This window comes from Rhinopithecus bieti, unplaced genomic scaffold, assembly GCF_001698545.2.
Source record: "Rhinopithecus bieti isolate Rb0 unplaced genomic scaffold, ASM169854v2 scaffold_24392, whole genome shotgun sequence".
Classification (NCBI taxonomy): domain Eukaryota; kingdom Metazoa; phylum Chordata; class Mammalia; order Primates; family Cercopithecidae; genus Rhinopithecus; species Rhinopithecus bieti.
Window position 1 is genome coordinate 837,669 of NW_016812542.1, and position 22,322 is coordinate 859,990.

The window sequence follows — 22,322 nt, forward strand, 5'->3', positions numbered from 1 at the left end:
ATAAAATAAAATATAATAAAATAAAAAAGAAGGAAGGAAGGAAGGAAGGAAGGAAGGAAGGAAGGAAGGAAGGAAGGAAGGAAGGAAGGAAACAAGGAAGGAAGGAAAGAAAGAAAGAAAACCCTGAAACTTTTAAAAAGAGAAAATTCTCTATGCTGTTTCAACCACAGTCCTGAACTGCTTTGTTTTCTATAAAATTACTCTGCATTCATATCATCTTGAAACCATTTCCACACTTTGCTGTAGGAAAAGAAATTGAGAAATAGGTAAAGTTTGCCTTTACTCTCTTTCTTCTTCCTTTCCTCTTCTATCATCTCCACCTGGAGTCGTTCCTTTTCTGTTGTTGATGCTCACGTTGCTGAATGTTCAGGAAATCTATTTATCTTAAGAAAAGGAAATGAGTTTACCTGTGGTTGAAAACCTTAGTGTACCTGCCTTATTCCTGACTTACTTTCTTATGTTGTAATATATTCCTTCATTTCATTTATTACATTTAAATAATTCAGTACCTACTCCAATCCTATCACTACATTCATCCAAAGAGTTACATAAATAACATTTTGAAAATATGGCCCGTTTGCCAGACTGAATCTAATTGCAGAGGCAGGACACACAATCACAAGGAGAGTGAATGACACTGCAAATTATTGTAGATTGAATAATGAGGTGATATGAAATGGGATAGTGAAAAAAAAAAAGTCTTGGCTTTGGGAACCTGAATTCCAGTTGTAGATGTGAGATATATTAATTTTTTTATTAGACAAATTGTGTAAATTTTGTAAAGCACAGTGGTTAAGATCTGGGCTTGGAAATTACAGCTCATCTAAATATTGTCTCTACCATTTACCCTCTGTGTGACCTTGGACAAGTTGTACAATTTCTCTAAGCATCACTTTTGCTTTTTCAGTAAAGGTTGTGAGGAATAAAGATAAGCAATGAGCATGGTGCCCGGCACAATATTTTCTATTTTTAAAATATAACCTTGAACAAATCAGTGACTCAATTTCTGCATACATTGGGAATAATATTAATATCCTATTCATTTGGCTGTTGTGAATATCAAAGAGAATAGGAAAGGGTTGAAGTTCATTGAGGACATTCTATATGTAAGTACATGAATGCATGACCAAATGAAAAGACAGCTGAGTCCAGCAGCAAGTGCCTGTAGTCCCAGCTATTTAGTCGGCTGAGGCAGCAGGATCTCTTGAGTTCAGGAGTTGGAGTCCAGCCAGGGCAACATAGTGAGACCCCTGTCTCTTGAAAATAAATTAATAAAATAAAAGAGAGGTAGAAAATGAGAATAATATGAAAATATTTTAAATATTAGATATTGAAAAGCTATCAAGAGGTTTGAGAATGAGCTATTATTATTTTGATTTTATGGAAATGAAAACTGATGCTTATAAAAAATAAGTAATTTGCTCAGGTTTACTCACTAATAAGTAGATTAAATCCAGAAGTTGTCTATCTCTTAACAATGTTGAGAAAACTGAGGCATGACATAGCCAAGGTTTAAGCCCACATCTCTATAATCTTAATGCCCATGAACACATGACCTCTCAAAAGGATCTGAATGAGGAAACATCATCCGTACTCTAGAAATAAGGAACATATGGCTGGGTAATTTTAATGAATGGGTGAAGGTCTCACAGGGAGTACAGTAAAACAAAGTTTGAAACAAGGTCTGCCTAATCCAAAAGTCTACGCTTATCCTGCATTCCACTGCTTCGTTTATTTCGTGACAAACCCCTCACAGGTGAGACTTACTCTTCTTGGCTTCCTCTAGCTTGTCCTTGGCCCGTTTTTCTGCCTGAAGAAGCTGGTGGATCCCCTGAGACTGGCTCATCATGGTAGTCTGCTCCAAGCAAGTGGCTTCTGTGAAACCTGGGAAGTAATGGGTTCACGTATTCTTTTAGAAATTAACATGTAACTCAGATTATTGTGTCAACAGAGAGTTCTAAATGCACCTGTTTCAAACTGGCTTGATTGACCTGGATAGCTGGGTCCCAAGGAAAGCCCAAGGTGGCATCTAGAAAAACAAGTTAAACCAATGTGAATAAATTGAGAACTTAACCATTTCTGCCAATTTTAGCTCTTCTGTATGAGATAAGGAGATATAGATGAGGTGTTGCATCTACTTACAAATAATGAGTAAGAGACCTTTTAAGAATGTTAATTTCCCTAATCTTCCAAGAAATGTTGACATGTTTACTGAATTTTTCTTTTAAGTAACAAGATCTTTCTTGTTCTTCGTCCCTGCAGTACTTTGTTTCAGGTCTTTTTCTTTGTTTCTGGTGATTCAGTTATCTGCTTGCAGAAAATGTGTTAATCTTCTGTTAGGAAAGAGATTCCCTAGCTTTGTGCATAGAAAGTGGACTAAGGATTTTTTTCCCCCAAGGTCTCAGGTGACAGGAATGAAAAGATTTCTTTTGGGCATTGTGCTGCTCTTAAGTAATGCTGTAGGTTGAAGTTCCAGGGAGATCTTAGTATTGTGACTAAACAATTAGTAATTTTAGCAGTAGTAATCGTAATAGAGATAGATTATAACTGTAGGTTTTGGGGTTAAAATAATTTAAACATGCATTTTATATTATTCAGTGTTTGTGGTGGGTATTGTCCTAAGATAGTACAATAAAATCCATCATACTTGACTTGATTCGATCCAGTAGCAATTGGACAAATGAGAATATTGGTCACAGAGAAGAATCACAAAGTATCATTTATATGTAACTAAAATTTTTATTTCAAGTGAAAGGCTAATCTTTTGACTTAGAATAAGGCTTTTCCCCATGACATGATTTGCAGATTGGAGTTTCACATATTATTACTTTCATAAACTATACCTCTATTGCCTCATCTATAAGTGCCAGGTTCATCTTCTTTAATAAGACGTCTAGATTTAAAGATAATTGTAAAACAATCTGGGCACTAAATCTTTTAAGGTTTTAATGATTATTTTCTCCTAATTTTTTCAAGTTGTCTCATCCATACCTATGTGCCTACATTATGTGTACATTATCTTCAGCAAATATTTTCAAAAGGAAAAACTTTTCCACAGGATCACTTTTCTTTTTTTTTTTTTTTTTTTTGCAGTCACATTTAATCAGCTTATAAAGTACTTAATTTGTATTGCATAATTACAATCCCTAGTGTAACTGGGATAAACCAGTTTTCGAACAAACACAACGCTTGTCTGATCCCTCCCGACAAAAAGATACAAGGTGGCTTAACAGGAAGAAGTCCTGGAATGGAAAAAGCCTTTGGTAATAACCCAAAACGGGGAATGAGAATGAATTTCATCCTCTCCTGACCCTCAAAAAATTACTCTCTCAGTGAAAAGGAAGGATAGACATATCTACCCAGAAGCAGATAAAGATGACAAAGAAGAAGCTTCTCATCTCAATCTGGGCTCTGGATGGAAAAAAAAAAATAAATAAAGAAGAAGAAGGAATCACAGTCTCAAACTTACATGAGTTTGAACTGCCAGAGCCTTCTGCAGAGATAAAACCATACTGAACACACTCTTACAATCTAAATTGCAAAACAAATGAGAAAGTAAAGTTGAGGAGACGTAGGCTGTGTAGCAATAGATAGAGGTAAAAGCCTGGCTGGAGAATTTGAACTTTATTATATATCCAATGGATTATTATCATACTAATGGTTTACTTGCTCTATTTCTTCCTTTGTTTTAATCAAAGTTGATTCCTAATGTGACTTTTCACTTACAGACTCAAACATTTTAAGGATAATAACACTTTTAAAAATTCTACTTATAGCCAAGATTTTGAGTTTATTCTTTAAATGTTTTGTATTACTGAGCATCAATGGAACAAGCTTTTCTTCTTCTATTCACTAATAAAATATCAGTCCGGTTCCAGAAACTGGGTATGATAATTTACAATTATGCATATTTCCACGTTTAACTAATTTGATTCTCACATGGGTGTTATTATTACAAAGCACACCAATTTTATCAGTAAAGAAACTAAAGCTCCTGTAAAATAAGCAAGATGAGTGGTCAGGGAACTGTGGCTCAGAAAACTTGAGTGACAGGCCCAAGGTCAGGTGGCTTCTGAATAGAAGAATTGAATTGATCTCATGGTCAGTGTTCTTGCTGCTGAACAATGCTCTCTTTCTTTCCAGGAAAAGTTTCTTCCAGGTTTCTCTTGTTTTCCTGATAAAAAATATGGAAGAAAACAAAGAATGCCAATTGACATTTCACTCTGCGTAAAACTATTAAATATATCAATCAATTTAAATGCCATGTGCTTGAATAATTAATGGTAAAAATATCAAAACAAAGTGAAATTTGACTTAACCTAAGTCTCCTTGATTGGAATTAACATTTTTAACACCTAGTGTTTTCCCATTCCATTTATTTGGTACTACTTGTTCTGGTCTTACTATTTATTATACTCTATTTTATTTTGTATATTTATATACCTAGAAATAAAAATAAGATTTCTTTCTAATTTGAGCACTGTAAGTCATGTTTTGTTTCTATGTTAATGAAATGGCAATATTGATGGTTTCTATGTGTTAGTATATAAGAAACACAATTTATCAATATTATTACTTATTGTATATTATTGGTGTTATTTTATTATTTAAGTTTCAATGATAAACTGAGAATTAAGTTATACATTTTTATAAAAATCTCACAACGTACAAAGGATTTGTTTTTTCAGAAAAGAGAGAAATGGATGTTAGTCACAGTAGCTTTATGAAAAGGAAGTGTAAGTATCAGTACAATGTATGTTTAGGTCATGCTCTTTGATTCTCTTTCCTAAATTATTTCATATTTCACTTTTATCAGTGAAAATATAAAAGAGTTACTAACAACGATAAAATCTTGAAAACAAAACCTGTGCCATTTGGAAAATGTTGAATATTGAATGTTAAAAGATCACAGTGAAATATACCTCTTATTTTTGCGTGTCCTTAACTTGACAACTTATCCTCGAATGTTTTGAATAGATGTAATTATAAATTTAGCATGTGCTCAGTATATACTTTTTGGATTTCTCTTTTTTTAATGTTTCATTTCTGCTCAGACTTCCTCTTATTATCTATCCTGTCATTGCTCCTGTATATTTTAGCTCATCATATGATCCTTGCTTCTTTTGCTCACATTGGTTTAGCATTGGAGTCTGAATAATAGTGAAAAGTAGATTAAATACTGGTTTTCTGGAGGCCTGGAACTTCTAAGTATCTAAAAACTGCAAGCTTCAACCTGTAAACAAAACCCTAAGACTTGGTCTGGGTGTGTCTACTGAGCATGGTATCCCTCTTCACGTCACTTACTCATTTTAGCTGAGCAGTAATACGTAAAAGAAACATACATTAAATATTGAACATTTAAAATTTTATTATCTCATTTTAAATTTTCTTATACATATAATAAATATACATCAAATATTGAACATTTGCATTCTTTCATTTCCATTTTAAATGAAGAAATGACTCTCCTTATTTTTGCCTCTCATCCTCTGATTTTCTCCCTCTTTTCCTCCAGCCATTCACCATACTATTTATTGTCTCTTCAATATCAGAAACATGTCTCTATGCCTTTACTCAGACTCTTCCTTATCTCTGGAACACCTGTCTGACTCCTGCTTGCCTAGAAAATAACTCATTCAAAATCCATTTCCAATGTCTACTTTAAAGGATGAAACTTTCCAGATCCTCTCAGACCTGATGGATTCCTTCTTTAGCTTATACATCTCAAAACCCTTTATGTGTATCTCTCATAGGGCTTTTCTCAAGCATCACTTGTGCTTTTGTACTCACAAACTATGAGTTCTTTGAGGATAAATATTGTGCTTTGCTTGCGGTTGTCCCTGGAACAGTGCCTTGCACATAGTGGGCAACAAATCATTTTTTAAAATTACATTGATTCTTTCAGCTGAAGGACAACAAAGAAGTCCACTTGCTATGAGAAACTTAAATGAGGATTCTGCTATATCTCAAACTGTCATTTTGAAAGGCAAGGCACTTCTTCTGTCTAAGGAACAGGGATGTATTTAGCAATTAGTGTGGTAAAAAAAATAATAATGGTGAAAATATTTTAGTTAAATATAGTAACTGCTTAGAGTTGAAAGAAAATATTCCTACCTATTCTGAGGTTATGCAGCTTATTTTCTAGATAGATCCTACCATTGTCTCTTCCCAGTATTGGATTATGCAGACTTCCATTTTTCTTATACTTTTCTTGAAGAACACATTTGGTGTATTTTTCTTCTCAGTATCTGCAAAACCTACCACTCATTTATGCATTCCACAAAAAATACCTAAATACCTAAACTATGCTGGATAGCTAGTCATTATGAACTTGATTAAGACTTCCCATCATTGCCTTCAACGTGAAGCATTATAAAATAGCTATAATGAAATGTACACTATAGGGATTACAAGAGGCATTCCAAATGTAGTAGAAATGTTGGACTGTGCAAGTGATAGAGAGATTCCAGTTCAACTGGCAATATTTCCTCATTATTTTCATAAAGTGAGAGAATTCTGTCACTTTAGGTGCCAATTTTGTGTTTCTTTTATAGTAATTAATGGCTTCCCTGTCTCTGGTGAATACTAATATTGCTTTTTGGGATATGGATTCTGTGGGAAATCTATACAGTTCTATCCTAAGGAAGTTGTTCAGAGATTTTTGTCTAATTGCATAATTTTTTTCTACTCCCTGTTCTACCAAATTTGCTTCAAAAAGTTCCACTGAGGTATCTGGGTATTTATTCAAGAGAATGGATATGTAATCCTAAATATACAATGTTGTTTTGAAGGGTAGGCATGAGCATCTCTGGAGTTTCTATTATTCCACATAATGTGTCCACTCCTAGTTGATTCATTTGCAAGGCTTCTTTCACATACATTGCAGAACACCAACATTTTTTACTTTCCTTCTACATCTCTGGCTGTTCCCATTCAGTCTACTTTTCTGGTTCTTTTTTCTTTTTAATTATTATTATACTTTAAGTTCTAGGGTACATGTGCACAACGTGCAGGTTTGTTACATATGTATACATGTGCCATGTTGGTGTGCTGCATCCATTAACTCGTCATTTACATTATGTATATCTCCTAATGCTATCCCTCCCCCTCCCTCCACCCCATGCCAGGCCCTGGTGTGTGATGTTCCCCTTCCTGTGTCCAAGTGTTCTCATTGTTCAGTTCCCACCTATGAGTGAGAACATGCGGTGTTTGGTTTTCTGTTACTGCAATAGTTTACTGAGAATGATGGTTTCCAGCTGCATCCATGTCCCTACAAAGGGCATGAACTCATCCTTTTTTATGGCTACATAGTATTCCATGGTGTATATGTGCCACATTTTCTTAATCCAGTCTATCATTGAAGGATATTTGGCTTGGTTCCAAGTCTTTGCTATTGTGAATAGCACCACAATAAACATATGTGTGTATGTGTCTTTATAGCAGCGTGATTTATAATTCTTTGGGTATGTACCCAGAAATGGGATAGCTGGGTCAAATGGTATTTCTAGTTCTAGATCCTTGAGGAATCGCCACACTGTCTTCCACAATAGTTGAACTTGTTTACAGTCCCACCAACAGTGTACAAGTGTTCCTGTTTCTCCACATCCTCTCCAGCACCTGTTGTTTCCTGATTTTTTAATGATCGCCATTCTAACTGGTGTGAGATGGTATCTCATTGTGGTTTTGATTTGCATTTCTCAGATAAGCAGTGAAGCAGTGATGATGAGCATTTTTTCATGTGTCTGTTGGCTGCATAAATGTCTTCTTTTGAGAAGTGTCTGCAAATTTTGATGTTGCCCAGGATACAGTCTATGGATCACTCCCAGGTTTAATCTAAATTTACTCCCTGAGTAATCTCATCCTGGCTCATGGGTTCAAATGCAATCTATGTGCTGATGATTCATAAATTAAATCTCCATCTTGTATCTCTCCCCTGAATGTCAGATTCTTATCCATTTGGAGATGTGAAAGGCATCTTGAACTTTCCCAGTCTCAATTCCTGAGCACCAACACATTGACTCATCTCACGGTTTTCCCCAATTTCAGGAAATGGTAACTCCGTTCATACACTTGTTCAAAGTGAAAACCTTAAAGTTATTCTGTTTCTTGTTCCTTACAGCCAGTCCTTCAGAAAATCCTATTGACTTTTCCTTCAAAATAAATTCAGAATTTTATTTCTCACCATCTTCTTGTTACCACCCTGGTCAAAGCCACTATCATCTCTTGAGTAGATTATTTTCCATAGTCTTCTAACCTGTGTTCTATTTTAATTCTTGTTCTAGTTTAATCTTTTTTCATTGTAGCAGTGAGGATACTCTTTTTAAAACAGTCAAAACAATGTCATTCTTCTGTTCAAGTCTTATCATTATTGCCCAGCCCACTTATGGTAACAGCCAGGTAGATCCTTACCAAGGCATCAAAGGTTGCCACTGTTTGTTCCACTTAAGTCACTCTGGCCTCCTGGCTCTTTGTCCAACACACCTGACATGCTACTGCCTCAAAACTTGTGGACTTCTCTCTGGCGGCAATGCTTTTCTCTAATATCAACACAGCCTGTTTCCTTCCCTGCACTGTGTTCTAACTCAGAGAGGGCATCTCTGACCATCTCATGCATGAAGTAATGCTTTAACCTCATTTGTGAAATATTACAGACAAAACTGTATGTATGTCAAGGTATGTCATGAAGATTAAATTGGATCAAATATGAAAAATTATTATATAGTAAATATAAGTTATAGGTGCTTAAAGGATGTTAGCTATTGTTAGACATTATATAAAGCTGAGATCATACCAGAAATGATTGTGTAACTTTCTTGTCTTTTATATGGTACCAATTACTGAGTAATTTTTTCTATTACCATCTGAATTGTACAGTTTTTTTCCCCTAAGTCAATGACCTATAGTCTAAAATCATTTGTGATGTTATGTTCTGTTAAACAGAAGAAAATTCCTACTGGGCCAGTGAAGATTTTTCCTGTTAAACACTTCATTTGTTCATATTGACCATGTAACTACCTGATCAATTCTTGCTAGAAGGCTATGAGGAGTACCACCAAAAGCTTTAACCTTTTTTTTTTTTTTTTTGGTTTAGAATGCTTTTACTTCCTCTTTGATTAAAAGAAAGCAAAAGCATAAATCAGTCAAGATAAATCTATGTTAAAGGGCACATAGTGTATAAAGATGCATTCTGTGACAATAACTATGTAAAGGGGAAGGCATGGAGATGTATGGGAGCAGGATGTTTACAATTGAAACTAAGTTAGTATTGGTCAAACTAGATTGTCATAGGTTTAAGATATTAATTTTAATTCCTAAGGTAACAACTAAGAAAATAACTAAAAATTATACAGAAATGAGAAATAAAAAACATCTGAAATGGATGAAATGAAGAACAAATAACATAAAACATACAGAAAATATATAGATAAATAGCAGAAGTGTGTACCTCCTTCTCAGTAATTACTTTAAATGTAAATGTATTAAAGTCCTCCAATTGAAAGACAGATGTTGCAGAAAATATAAACAACATGATCTATCTATATGTTGTCTACTGGAGACTTGCTCTGGATCTATAGACCAAAGAAGATTGAAAGTAAAATGATAGAATAAGCTATTCCATGCAAGTGGTAACAAAAAGAGATCCAGAGTGGCTTAATATTATTGGATCAAAGAAATTTTAAGGAAAAAGGGTTATGGGAGATAAAGAAGGACACTATATATATTGATAAGTAATATAATCCATAAGGAATATATAACAATTAACACATGAATATCTAATAATAGATGCCAAAACATGTGAAGCAAAATTGACAAAACTAAAGGGAGACATAGAGTTTACAATCATACTTAGGGACTTCAATACCTCACTTTCAATAATGGATATAACAACCAGCAGAAGATCAATGAGGAGATAGAAGACTTGAAGAATACCATAAATCGATTGATTATATGAAATATATACAAAGCACTCTACATAACAACAGAAAAATATGTATTCTCAAATTCATATGAAGCCTTTTCCAGGATAAACCATATGTTAGGCCTTAATCATTGCCAGTATAATTATAAACACAATCCTCTAACAAATATGGTTCTCATGCTTTCAGGCCCAGTTATCTCTTTAATCAGCCAAATAAACAGAAAACACTACAAGTCTTGGTCCAGTTATCACAGGAGGGACTTCTTGAAGATTTTACTCAGATAATCATTACTGTGATGCATCATGGAGAAAAGTCACTCATGTTGCATTCAGTTTGGGTTTAGGATTTGACCACATTGCATTGTAGACACATAACATCCAAAATGTTGGTTACTTTGTCTTTAGTCTGTTTCTTCATCTTCATTGGTTATAGTTATACCTACCTTTAAAATTTTATGTCAGTATCAAAGATAATAAATAAAAGATGTCTATTTTAATAACTGACATAGTGAAAATTCCCAATAAATGGTAGTTATGAATGCCAGTTTTTGGAGTGGTCGAAGTAAAGAAAATAATAGGAACAGCTACAGGTAGTCTTACTGAGAGTTCTGGGGTCAACTTACAACTTATGAAGCCATGTTAGGTTCTGAAGTCTATAGCTTGCCTGTGTGAAGACACAAGTGAAAACCCTTAGCAGTTCTGTAAAGTCTGATTTACCTGCATTTGCTTATAAAAATCTGTATGCAGTGATTTTATGAGTTTTAAAATTTGAGAACTCCTTACATAGACCGAAGAAACAAATTCAGCCTTTCAGGTTTTCAGAAAACCATCAATGCCTTAAGAAGTTTAAGAATAAAGCATTTACAGATTTTCGCAGGAAAATACTGGATTCTGCAGTTAGTTTGGAGTGTTTCTATGTGGTAGGGGTGGTTGGAGGTGAACCATGGTATCCAAACTTTTGGTGGGTGTCCATCATCATTAGCTACTGGAGTTATCTTCTCCCTGCCTTTTTACTACCTCTATCAAAGCTAAGAACTCAGAACATAAGCTTGAAATAGAATCTGAAACTGCATAAACTCAGAGATGGTTCCTATAGGTGAAATGAAATTGAGACATCCCAGTGCCAGAATCATTGTTAAGGTATCATTGAAGCAGTCCACTGGGCACCATGCTCTTGAATTGGAGAAAGAGCTGCTCTTTGGTGACTTAGGTCGTCAAGTGAGACCTAAGTCTCACATCCTGGTGAGAAGAGGGTGTTTTCCAGCTTGTCTTTATAGAGAACTGAGATTGCTCGACTATGACCATCTTTCCATAACTTCCCTCACTAGAAACTCTTTCAGAGAGTGAAGGAGCAGGTGTTCCTCTTTCCTTTCACCCTTCCCCCAGGCTACCCTTTTATGAGCCTTTATATCTTTTAGGACAGATCAAAATTCTCCCTTAACCTAGTTTTTTTTTATGGGTATATGGGAAAGGGAAAGAGGGAACATTCAGTCGAGCTACCCATTGATGACCCTGGAAAATGTTCAGGAAATGTCAATAAAAGGGAGATAAGGCATCAAAGAGAAGGTGCTAAGAGCCGAACTTAGTACAGCCTTTCCCTGGGATAAGCTCTGTCCTCATATACTCTTTCTATGTTCTGGATTTTTCTGTTTTGTGAGTTTAGCCTCAAAGATGTCATCTCCTCATGGCCAAAGAACACCTCACAGCAGTGGATGTAAAAAAGTATTCTAGGGCCAGGCACGGTGGCTCACGCCTGTAATCCAAGCACTTTAGGTGACCGAGGCCAGGGAGATCACGAGGTCAAGAGATCAAGACCATCCTGGCCAACATGGTGAACCCCATCTCTACTAAAAATACTAAAATTAGCTGGGCGTGGTGGCATGTGCCTGTAAGTCCCAGCTACTCAGGAGGCTGAGGCAGGAGAATTGCTTGAATCTGGGAGGTGGAGGTTGCGGCAGCTGAGATCTCGCCACTGCACTCCAGCCTAGTGACAAGGTGAGACTCCGTCTAATAAAAAAAAGAAAATGAAAGCCTACTGGAGAATGGAGAACATTCAGAGCCACTTAAAGCTCAAGAGAGTCTGCTTCAGGAGCTCAGACAAAAAGGTTGGTAGAAGAACAGCCTGGAGTAGGGGAGCTGCACATCCAACCAGATGGAAATGGGTAGTAAGTAGTTGGAGAAGGAGGAGGAAGGGAACCTGATGTTGCAGAGTGAAATGATGGTACGTGGTGAAATGTTGGCAGCCAGAGCAGGGTTGGGCTCATCTGTGTGAACCTGGTTCCCAGTCTTGTCAAAGGTAGGCAATCATTAATTATCAGCTTGTGCTTATGATGCACCTTCTGAAGTCAAGATAGACATGAACATGTGCATTGTTATTCAGATCTGATGTGTATTTGTATAACAAATGTCCACTACGTCAACAAGCAACATTCATCATTTTAAAGCTTGAGATTGATTAATGTCAGGCATACACAAACACAAATGCTCAGGCTCCAGGGCTGTGTTATACAAGATAGTAGCTGCTAGTAACATCTACATACTGAGCTCCTGAAATGCAGCTGGCTGGTGCAAAATGACATGTTCTATAAGGTGTAAATAGACACTGAATATTTAAAATGCAGCATGCATAGAAGAATGTAAAAGTATTTCATTAATTTTTTAAATTTATTACATGTTGAAATAATAATATTTTAGATATGTTAGGCTAAATAAATGAATTGTAAATCAGTTCAACCCTTCAATTTATTTGTTTAGTATGACTACTATTAAGTTTAAAATCACATATGTGGCTCATACTGTATTTGACAGTTCTGCTCGTAAACCTAATTGTGCCGCTTATTTATCCTGCATCTTTGTGGAAGTGGCTTAACTTCTCGTGTCTATGATTCCTGAACTTTAAAGTAATTGATTTGTGAAGATGAAATTATTTGACATATGAAAAGCACCTAGAAAAATATCTGGGATATAAAACATTTAGTTCTTCTTTATCTATCTTTCTAGCCACCTATCCATCTAGCCGCCTATCCATCTAGCCATACAATTAACAGCTGTAGCAAATATTGTATATTACAGTAGCACCAAAGTGACATACAAAAATATTGGCTATGATAAAGTGTTCTTATCAGAGGTTTTCTCTTCCTTTTTTTATTTAGAAAAAATATTTAAGTGAACTACATTTACAAACCAGAGACAAACCCTAAGAAAATAGTTGAATAAAGATGTGTATCTGTACTTCTAGCCAACTCTTGTAACTATGAAAAACTTCTGAAGTGTTTTGCTGACAGTTGAAATAATAATTTAATATTTTTAGAAAACAATATCACAGTCTTTTACAATTCTGAACTCCCATAAAGCATCTTTATTTTTTGACTGCCAAGGCAAGCAATGCACAATGCAGGTAGGGCAAGTATTTTTGTATAGATAGATAAATGTTGTTGGTTGTTTACTATAAATAAGAAGGAAATACATCACAATTAATGATTTGTTTAATTAGAAACTGCAACTTGATTGTGTGTTTGCTTTTGCTAGTTTCTTCTACTAAACTATTTTTGATTTTCTAAGAGGTGAACCTGAAATCTATAACATGCAACACTTCTAAAGACAGGGAAAATCTGAAAGCTGTGATGAGATTGGAGGACTGTGATTAAAAAGAGAAAGAGGAAATAGAAAAGTTATACTTGCTGTAATTTAAGGGATTGCTAAGGGATCAAAAATATTATATGTGATTCAAGAATTGCTTGTACAAATAGCAATTCATTCACATAACCCTGGGATACATAAACAGGAGTAGAATGGTGGGAGAGTTCCCCTTTTATGTGATATGTGTGGTTGTTCCAATGCATTTTACAGAACTGCTTCTAATTTTGGATTCCATAATTTAAAGTGAATGTGATGGATATAGAGGGAACAACAAAAATGATCAAAAGATTGGAAAATGAATGGTCTGAGAATAGAGGATTTCAACACATGATTTTCAAAACCCAAAACAAAACCACAGTTTTTAACCTGAAAAAGGGATGAATGACAGCTTACCAGGATTGGGAATGACAAGTGAGAGTGGGGAAATAGTATATGTGAGTAAAGACATTATCATTTGATAATCTCAGTTGAATCTCTGCATGAGAATCCATCAGAGTACTTTCAGCCTTGTGTCATTTTAATTCATATTATTTGCTTGACATTTTTGGAGAAAGAGGATATAGATCTCCTGTAACTGCATGTCCGCAACACCATGTACATCTCTCTAAAAGGGTGCTAAGCCCTCTGTGTTATCATTATTAATTTATGGGTGGGCCTTGCCAGCTCTTTAAGGATGGGAACTCATGACTTATTTTTCTATAACATCCCAGAACCTGGCAATACCCTTGACATATAGTAGTAGGCACTTAATAAATATGTGGTGCTTGAATGCATGAATAAACAAAGGTCAGTTTAATTTTGTGACCATTGGAGCCATTATAAAATAGTTCCTTAATAACCCTTGATTTTAAGACTGAGGATGAGGTGCAATGAAAGTGCATAGCTATAAGAGTTTTAGAATCAAACAATTCTATTTCTTGCATGGGCAAATTGCGTAGCCTTTCCGAGGCTCATCTTCTTATCTGTAAACTGGGTAGTGTGAGATCGAAACTATAGAGTGATTGTAAACTTTTAATTTAAATGCAGGGATATACAAAAAGTAGTTAAGTGTCTATCACAATGTAAGCACCACATTTATTCATTCATTCAACAGGTATTTATTACAACATAACAGGCACTGTTCTAAGTGTTAAGAATGTAACAGAGAACAAAGTCCTTATCATAATTGTAACGTAGTCTTCAGATAAAACTACCTGCCCTTATTCTTGTGTCTCCAATTACCAGGAGGCCACTTTCTACAGCTGCTGTTAGGGACCAGTAAACACCTATCTAATGTAAAGTGGAGGGACTGCAGGTGACTCTGTCCATTCATCTGCAATCTGAGGGATTAATGAAAACAGTGTGGTCTTGAGCCTGACTTGAGAATTTGAGTTCATGCTTTAGAAGTGTCCCTGTGAACCCTGAACTTCCACTGTTGAAAAGTCTTCCTGATTCCAAAAAGCTTCTACGCTATTCTGCCAGAAATTCCTAGCTTTGGTTTCAGCAAGGAAATTCTTATAAAATTTAACTTTGCCATTTCTGCAATCTGCCATTTTTCTTAGAATTTAGATTTATTAAAGGAAGCTAAATATTTATTTGCTAAATGAAAACAGACTTCTTGTCTGTGGTATATGCATCAGTGGTTTTGCTTTCACAACCTTTAGTTCCTTTGCAACTTCTGAGTCTGTTACCAGAATGCACCTTAATTTCCTTTTAATTTTTTTTTCAACTGTGATCCCAGCAGGGACAAGGAAGCAAACTGAAACAGATGATAAGCCTCATCACTCAATCTGGAAGATTCAATAAGTCCAAGTTAAAAAGCTAAGAACCTAAAAAAACCCAACAAGTCCTCTAAACTAACAACAGAAAAAGTAGCAGGCCTAAAGGCAAGATAGTCACATTCTTTATTTCTTTTCATATCTTTCCTTGATTTCTGATTCCTATGAGTCTATCTGGAGGGCTATCTCTGAATATTTTCTTCTTGCAGAGATTTTTCTTTCTCAATTTCAAGAAAAGAAGAGCTGTAAGAAGAAATGGTCACAGGCGGAAAAGAGAGAGGTTGCATTAAAAAATGTGATCAAAGGCAGACTCTGATTTTCTAGCTCAATTAGAAAATTTAAGTTTGGTAACTTTGAAAGACTAATGAAGTCTAAGTTGAATAGCAGAAATAATATTATTTGCTAGGGAGCTTTGTGTCTCTATGGATTAATGATTTCATTCGATGTGTATTACAGGATTAGAGATTGCCAGAGGTTGAACATCAACAAAAGAGATTTTTTTTCCCCTTTCCTCCTGGGAATTCTCTTCTGTTCTGTTCTCTTCCTTTCTCTCTTTCTTTCTTTTATGAGATTCAGCTCTAGGCTGAGAGATATCCTGAGTCTTGACTGTTCTTTGATTGAAAAGAACCTGAAGAAGTTTCTTTCTTTCCTCCCTCCCTTCCTCCCTTCCTCCTTTCTTTCCTCTTTTTCCTCCTTGTCTTTCTCCTTCCTCCCTTCCTCCCTTCCTTTTTTCTTGAGGGAGTTTCACTCTTGTTGCCCAGGATCGAGTGCAGTAGTGCGATCGTGGCTCACCACAACCCCCATCTCCCAAGTTCAAGCAATTCTCCTGCCTCAGTCTCCCAAGTTGCTGGGATTACAGGTACCCACCACCTTGCCTAGCTAATTTTTGTATTTTTAGTAGAGACAGGGTTTCACCTTATTGACCAGCCTGGTCTCAATCTCCTGACCTCAGGTGATCCTCCTGCCTTGGCCTCCCAAACTGCCAGCATTATAGGCGTGAGCCACCGCGCCCAGCCGGAATTTCTTTCTTATTCAAGAAAATCTGGTTGATTGTAGGACCAGTTGGATATTTGAATCCAGCCCCAAGTTAGGCCTAAGAAATGCTAGTGCCATTGGAATACTAGACCAAGCATAGAAAATCCTCATCTGAATTATTAGGCAGGTGAGTACATATTTCTCTCTAAAAAATTTGTGGCCTTGGGTTTGTTCTTTCGAACTTGGGCTGCAGTTGTGCTAATATTATGGCTGACATCTGACCAATGAAAAGATAGTCACTCCAAAACTGAAGGCACAGAGGGAAAGAAGTAAATGACCATGTGTCACTGCCAGTCACTGTTCTGGGAACTATGTGCTCATTGTTTCCTTAGCACTTCAAAACAACTGTATTCGGTGATTATAATCCCGTTTTTGTGGTTAAAGAATTAGCATTCAAATCAGTTAGGTAATTTTCTAAAGGTCATATAGCCTTTTAAAAAGTGGCACTGAGGGAACTTGATTGCAGTCTGTCTGATCCAGAGTTAGGTTCATTCCTTTCCCTGCTAACACCTTCTCAGCATGTGTGTGTGTGTGTGTGTGTGTGTGTGTGTGTGTGTGTGTGTGTGTATATAAAATATGTTTTGCATATAATTCATATATAACATATATATAACATATGTATACATATAATGCCATATATAGATATGTATATATGTCTTTATATATAACACACATATATATATCTCCCTATATAGACTGTCTTAGTTTCCTTCAAGATCATAAGTATGTTTTGAACTCATGTGGACTACATTTTGCAGATTAAATGATGCAGGGAACCACAGAATTGAAGCTAAATGATTTAGGAAAGCAAATTCAAGGTTGAGTCAGAGAACCTTGAGTACCAAATCTAGGGAAACTCATCCAATTGAAGCTAAAATGAAACTGAAATTGGGGATCTGCAGCTTAAACAAAACAAATTTGCCTTTCCAAGGACCAATATAACTAAAGAAAGATACTTTGCCTTTGGATGACGCAGGATAAACCATCCAAAATGGAAGAAGACTCAAAGAGCTAGGATTAGTGGAAAGAAAATAAATATTTTAAAAATAGTTCATAAAAAGATTGAGCAATCTATACATTGGTTGCACATGTTCCTGAATTTAAATTAGATGTTTTAAAATTTAAAACCCCAATAGCCTGGATAGTGGCACTGATGAACTACTCAGAGAAACATTAGTGAAATTTGATTAGGGGATCATCTGTTGTCCCTTCGTCAAATCATACTCCCAAAGCTGGATGGAAAATAAACTTATCTTTATTAATATGTTTTATTGGAAGTGAAGATGGGGTCGGAAGTTGGAGGCAGGAGAGGGAAACTGGAATTATGCAACAGAAACATTTTCTGGCTTAAGTTGGCCTTCCCAATACATTTACCTGTTCCAAAGCCGACCATGTGAAAACAAAGGGCACAGACAAAAACTGTCCAGAGCCATGCAGAAATGTTCAGAGATGCAAGGGGTGTGGTTGCCTATGTTAATGGTATTTAGGGCTTCCTGTCATCTTAAGAAAAAGGAAGTACAGAAGTGAGAATGTGTGTGTGTGCTAGTGTGTGAGTTTCTCACTGTATGTGTGAGTTTTGTTGTGTGTTTCCGGGAGAGGGAAGAGAGGCTGGGGGAGGTTGCAGACATGAAGGAAGTGCACTAGATGTGGCCGTTTAGTCTATCTTGGAATCAGTTTGTGATGCTTCCGTGGTGCTGAATATCACTCTCCATTTCTTCGGGTCTGGGAATGATTGTCTTTAATTACCTGTTTGGTTTTACTCTCATATTTCTGGGATACCACATCTGTTTTTAATTTTCTCTCAATTACAAAAGCAATATATATTGAATGAAGAAAATTTGGAAAATATAGAAGACAGGGAAAATAAAATAAAACTGACTCATAATTCTGTCATCCTGCAATAACGACTATTACCATTTTGTTATGTATCCTTCCAAGTATTATTTAGATTTACAAAACTGGACTATTACTCCACCTATTGCTTTATATGGTGTTATTTTCCCATGACTTTTATCTCTGTTTTTTGGTTTTCTGTGCCAAATCCTCAAATGTTCTTTGTACTTTAGTGTCTCACTTGGGTAGTTCTCCACCTTCATGTTACTCCCTGTCCATTGCCTTTACCCATGTTCTGTCCCAGTGACTTCCTCCATGTCTTTTTTCAGAGTCTACGATTCTTCCATAAAAATCCCTTTGCTTATACATTTAAAGGCCTTTTTGTAGTCACCCTGATACACCTCAACCTTCGTAAAATCGAACTACCTTTCTTTTCCATGTTAAACACATTGCCGGAGAAAACCATGCAGCTGTGCTGAGTCCTCAAAATGCTGTTCCTCAAACATAATTTCCCCCTAACAAATGAAGTGTGCTTCTACCTGCAGGCCTCTTAGTGTTCCTTCTGCCCAGATGTCTCTTTCTTGAGCTGTCTTCTGAGGCTTATTCCTCTACATTCAGGTTTTTTCCTCAAATGTCATCACCCAACTCAGCACAAACACCTATCAGTGGCCTCAGTGCACTGTATTGAAGTGATCGAATCACTGCAGTCTCCTTTATTTCAGCACGTAGCCTCCTTGAAGAGAAGAATCATACTTAGTGAAGTCTTGTCAGAGAGTAAGAGCTTAATAAATGTCTGCTAAATAAAATAATAAAGGGAAAAATCCACTTTTTTTCTTCTTTTTCAGGTGGCAAAGGAATTTCAGCCACATTATCATATTTGATTCTTTAAAAAAACTCACGATATTGGTTTGATGACAGTATTTTGGACTTTTTTATACATATAGGTATATATACACATAAATGTACATATATGTATATATATGTATATATGTATCTATGTTCACATATGTACACACACATATATGTATAGACATGCATATATACATATGTGTATGCACATGTGTACATAGATACATATACACACATATATGTACATAGATGCATATACATATACATATTTATGCACATATGTACATAGATACATATACATATATACATATGTATGTACATAGATACATATACACATATACGTATATGCACATATATACATACACATATATACGTATATATACATACATACTTATACATATATATGTATATATACGTACATATATACACATACAGATTTTTAGCAGGACTTCAAGTTCACACCACTAGCAAGGGGGAAAGATCAAGCTTGGTGTTACTTTCACTCTATCACACTTCTCATACTTCTGTACCAACGTAGTCCTAAAAACAGAAAAAACTGTCCAGCCTGGATGCTATGTATTGCTGTAGTTGAGCATATTCTGCTGAAGCATGACATTTATATTAAATATCCAAATGTCATTTGTCTCACTATTATCTTTAACTTTGTACAAATTAGTGTACTATTATCCTGTTACATGTTTGCTGCAATATTATGTTTTATAACTTACGAATTAAATTAAATTTTTTGACTATTTTCCTCCTTCAAGAAAAAATGCCACTCCAAAAGATGTCTCATATTCATCCCATGGCTTCCCAGACCTTCTTGCATATTTTAAATGCCTCCAGACATGTGTATAAACCCAATCTGGGAAATAACACGCTATACCACACAGTCTTTCCCAGTTGTGGATTAAAGGCAGGAGTTGATAATGTTGATATTTGTATGTCGGTGAGTGTAATGGGAAACACCAACTCAATTAAATGCCGTATACTTCCAATGCAAAACTATTGAGCAATGTCCTGGCTCAAAGGGTTATCAGAGATGTATGATATCTGGACATGTTTTTAAGACATTTTACAACATAGGTGGACTGAAACTCTTCTTGAGTATGTATCTAAGTATCCTTAGATATATAGCCAGACTTCACTCTCCCCTCATCTGAACAACTAATGGGCCTCATGTGGATAACTATAAAATGTATTGCAAATATTTGGAAGATATAATGTTCCCCAGAGAGAAAAAAATTAATAAAAGCTTATATATCTGGAATGAAAAAACGTAACTAGGAAAGACAAAGTTTCATGTTACTTGATTCCTAGATACACCTGCTCAACCTTACAGAGTTCTGAGTCATAATAGAGGGATAAAAAATGCAATATGAGAAATGTCAATGCATGTTTTGATTGGACTACCAAGAGATTTTGATTTCACAAAGTAGGACAGAGCAGAAAATCTTCAGTGATTTATGACAGATTATTTATAGGGGATAGAATTCTCAAAAATCTGGCTTTCTGCTTTATAAAATTATCTCCAAATGCAATAATCATACATAAGTGCTCTACTTCCTATTGCTTATAATGGCCTTTTGATAAATATTTTCTTCTATCACCAAGATATATAAATAGCCTATTTGGATTTATTTGTTGAAAAAAACATTGTAAAATAGCAAGAATACTGTTTTCTTGTGTGGACATAAAATGCATGAAGCAGGAAAGAAAGCTCTAAAGATACAATTCAGAAATGGAATATATACTTGAGTTCCTTGTAATAATCAGCTTAATTATTTTCTGTTTTCTTGGATTTTGATATTTAAAACATGGGTCCCTCTCTGCTGGTGATATTGCACACACTGCAAAATTGCCAAGGTGTAGAGAATTCCAAAATTATAGAATACAATAAAAATTTAAATCCATAAACCAAATGTTTGAAATCTAAGAAATCCCAATCTGGGACTCTACCTCTTTTTAGCTTTATGATACACACATAGGGAGATTCAGGAGTTCAAGCAAGGATTTTTAAATCAGAATTGTCCTCTAGAATAAAGCCATATTCTAAGCATTCTGACCTGAGGGGCTCCAAATTTATAGCTGTCTTTCAAAATACTGATCGTATAGCAAAATATACAAATACACAGACTCCAGAGAGGAAACAGCATTTACTCCCTTCCTCCAGTATCAGCTTCCTTACACCACCCTGCTACGATGGTGGCTGCAAGCCAATTCCTGTGGCAAGACATTTAAAAACAACTGTGTGGCTCCATATTGATTGGCAACACGCAATTTGGCTCCATAAAGTCTGCAGAATGAATCATGAGCCAATGCTGTTACCTGCCTGACTTCAATGTATCTTTGTTTACCACAGGAAAAACAATTTAATAACAGGCAATTTACAGTCCTGATTATAATGGGCTGGTGAGGTTCAGTTCTAGATGCACTGGCAAAACTCAGCCAACAGATTTGGTGGTCTTATTTATTTATTTATTTTATAAAGTTAGCTTTTAATGGCCCATTTGTGATTGAATCCAGAATTACATAGTCTATATAATACTGACCTATGGTATACCTAGGGGCCTTGGATTTTGCCAAGAATTTCTGGCTGTGTCTATAAGACAACAACATGTCCAGATGAAAAATGTAACATACTAGCTATTTAGTCTGTATAACAATTCTAGTGTTGTATTTAACGTAACACAAATTTAACACAAACAGGGAGTAAACATAGATACAAACTCCAAGTGTGTGGTGTGCCTTTTTATAAAAGTTCTTTTGGAAAAAAGTTACTTGTTTGTGTTAACTTGCAAGAACTGCGTTAGAGAATAATATCCATCTCACTTGAAATTAAATTATTGAATTTGTTGGAATAAGTAGGCTTATTAATGATTATTGTAGTATGGATCATGAAAATTGAAAATATCAATTTATAAATAGTCACTTAATATTAGGCTTTTACTACTATTTTAGCTTACTATTACGTTCATATATTTCTATTGAATTCAGACTGTGACTGACTTTCTTTTTGTTAGGAAGATATTGGAGGGAAGCGGTTATCTTCTTCTGTGTGTTGGGGGAGCTTTGAAAGAAATTAGAATCATTTAAAGCCATTTCGTTTCTTTATTTTGATAAGGTTTTTATCCTAGTCAAAGGCACAATGACTATTTCTGAATCAGTGGAAAGCAAATAATCTAATTTGTACCGGGATTTGGGAGCATTTATTACACCACAATAAAAAATGAAATAGAAGTAAGACATAAAACATAGGCACATTCAGAAACCTACTCCTTCAGTCTCCA

General features: G+C 35.5%; 1 protein-coding gene across 3 annotated transcripts in view; it reads right to left on the reverse strand.

The window, feature by feature from the left end:
* The window catches only part of ATP6V1G3 (ATPase H+ transporting V1 subunit G3), a 20,753-nt gene extending 18,819 nt beyond the window's left edge, over positions 1-1,934 (reverse strand). Inside the window, exons 1-2 of one of the 3 annotated variants that reach the window (XM_017896600.1) lie at positions 1,768-1,857; positions 284-383 (exon numbers count right to left, since the gene is read on the reverse strand). In XM_017896600.1, coding sequence (XP_017752089.1) covers positions 284-314 — 31 coding nt within the window. In that variant the 5' untranslated portion in view covers positions 315-383; positions 1,768-1,857. Of the gene's footprint in view, positions 1-277; positions 384-1,767 lie in introns of all 3 variants that reach the window. The other 2 variants (XM_017896599.1, XM_017896598.1) reach the window with 2 other exon arrangements.
* Between the last annotated feature and the right edge of the window lie 20,388 nt (positions 1,935-22,322).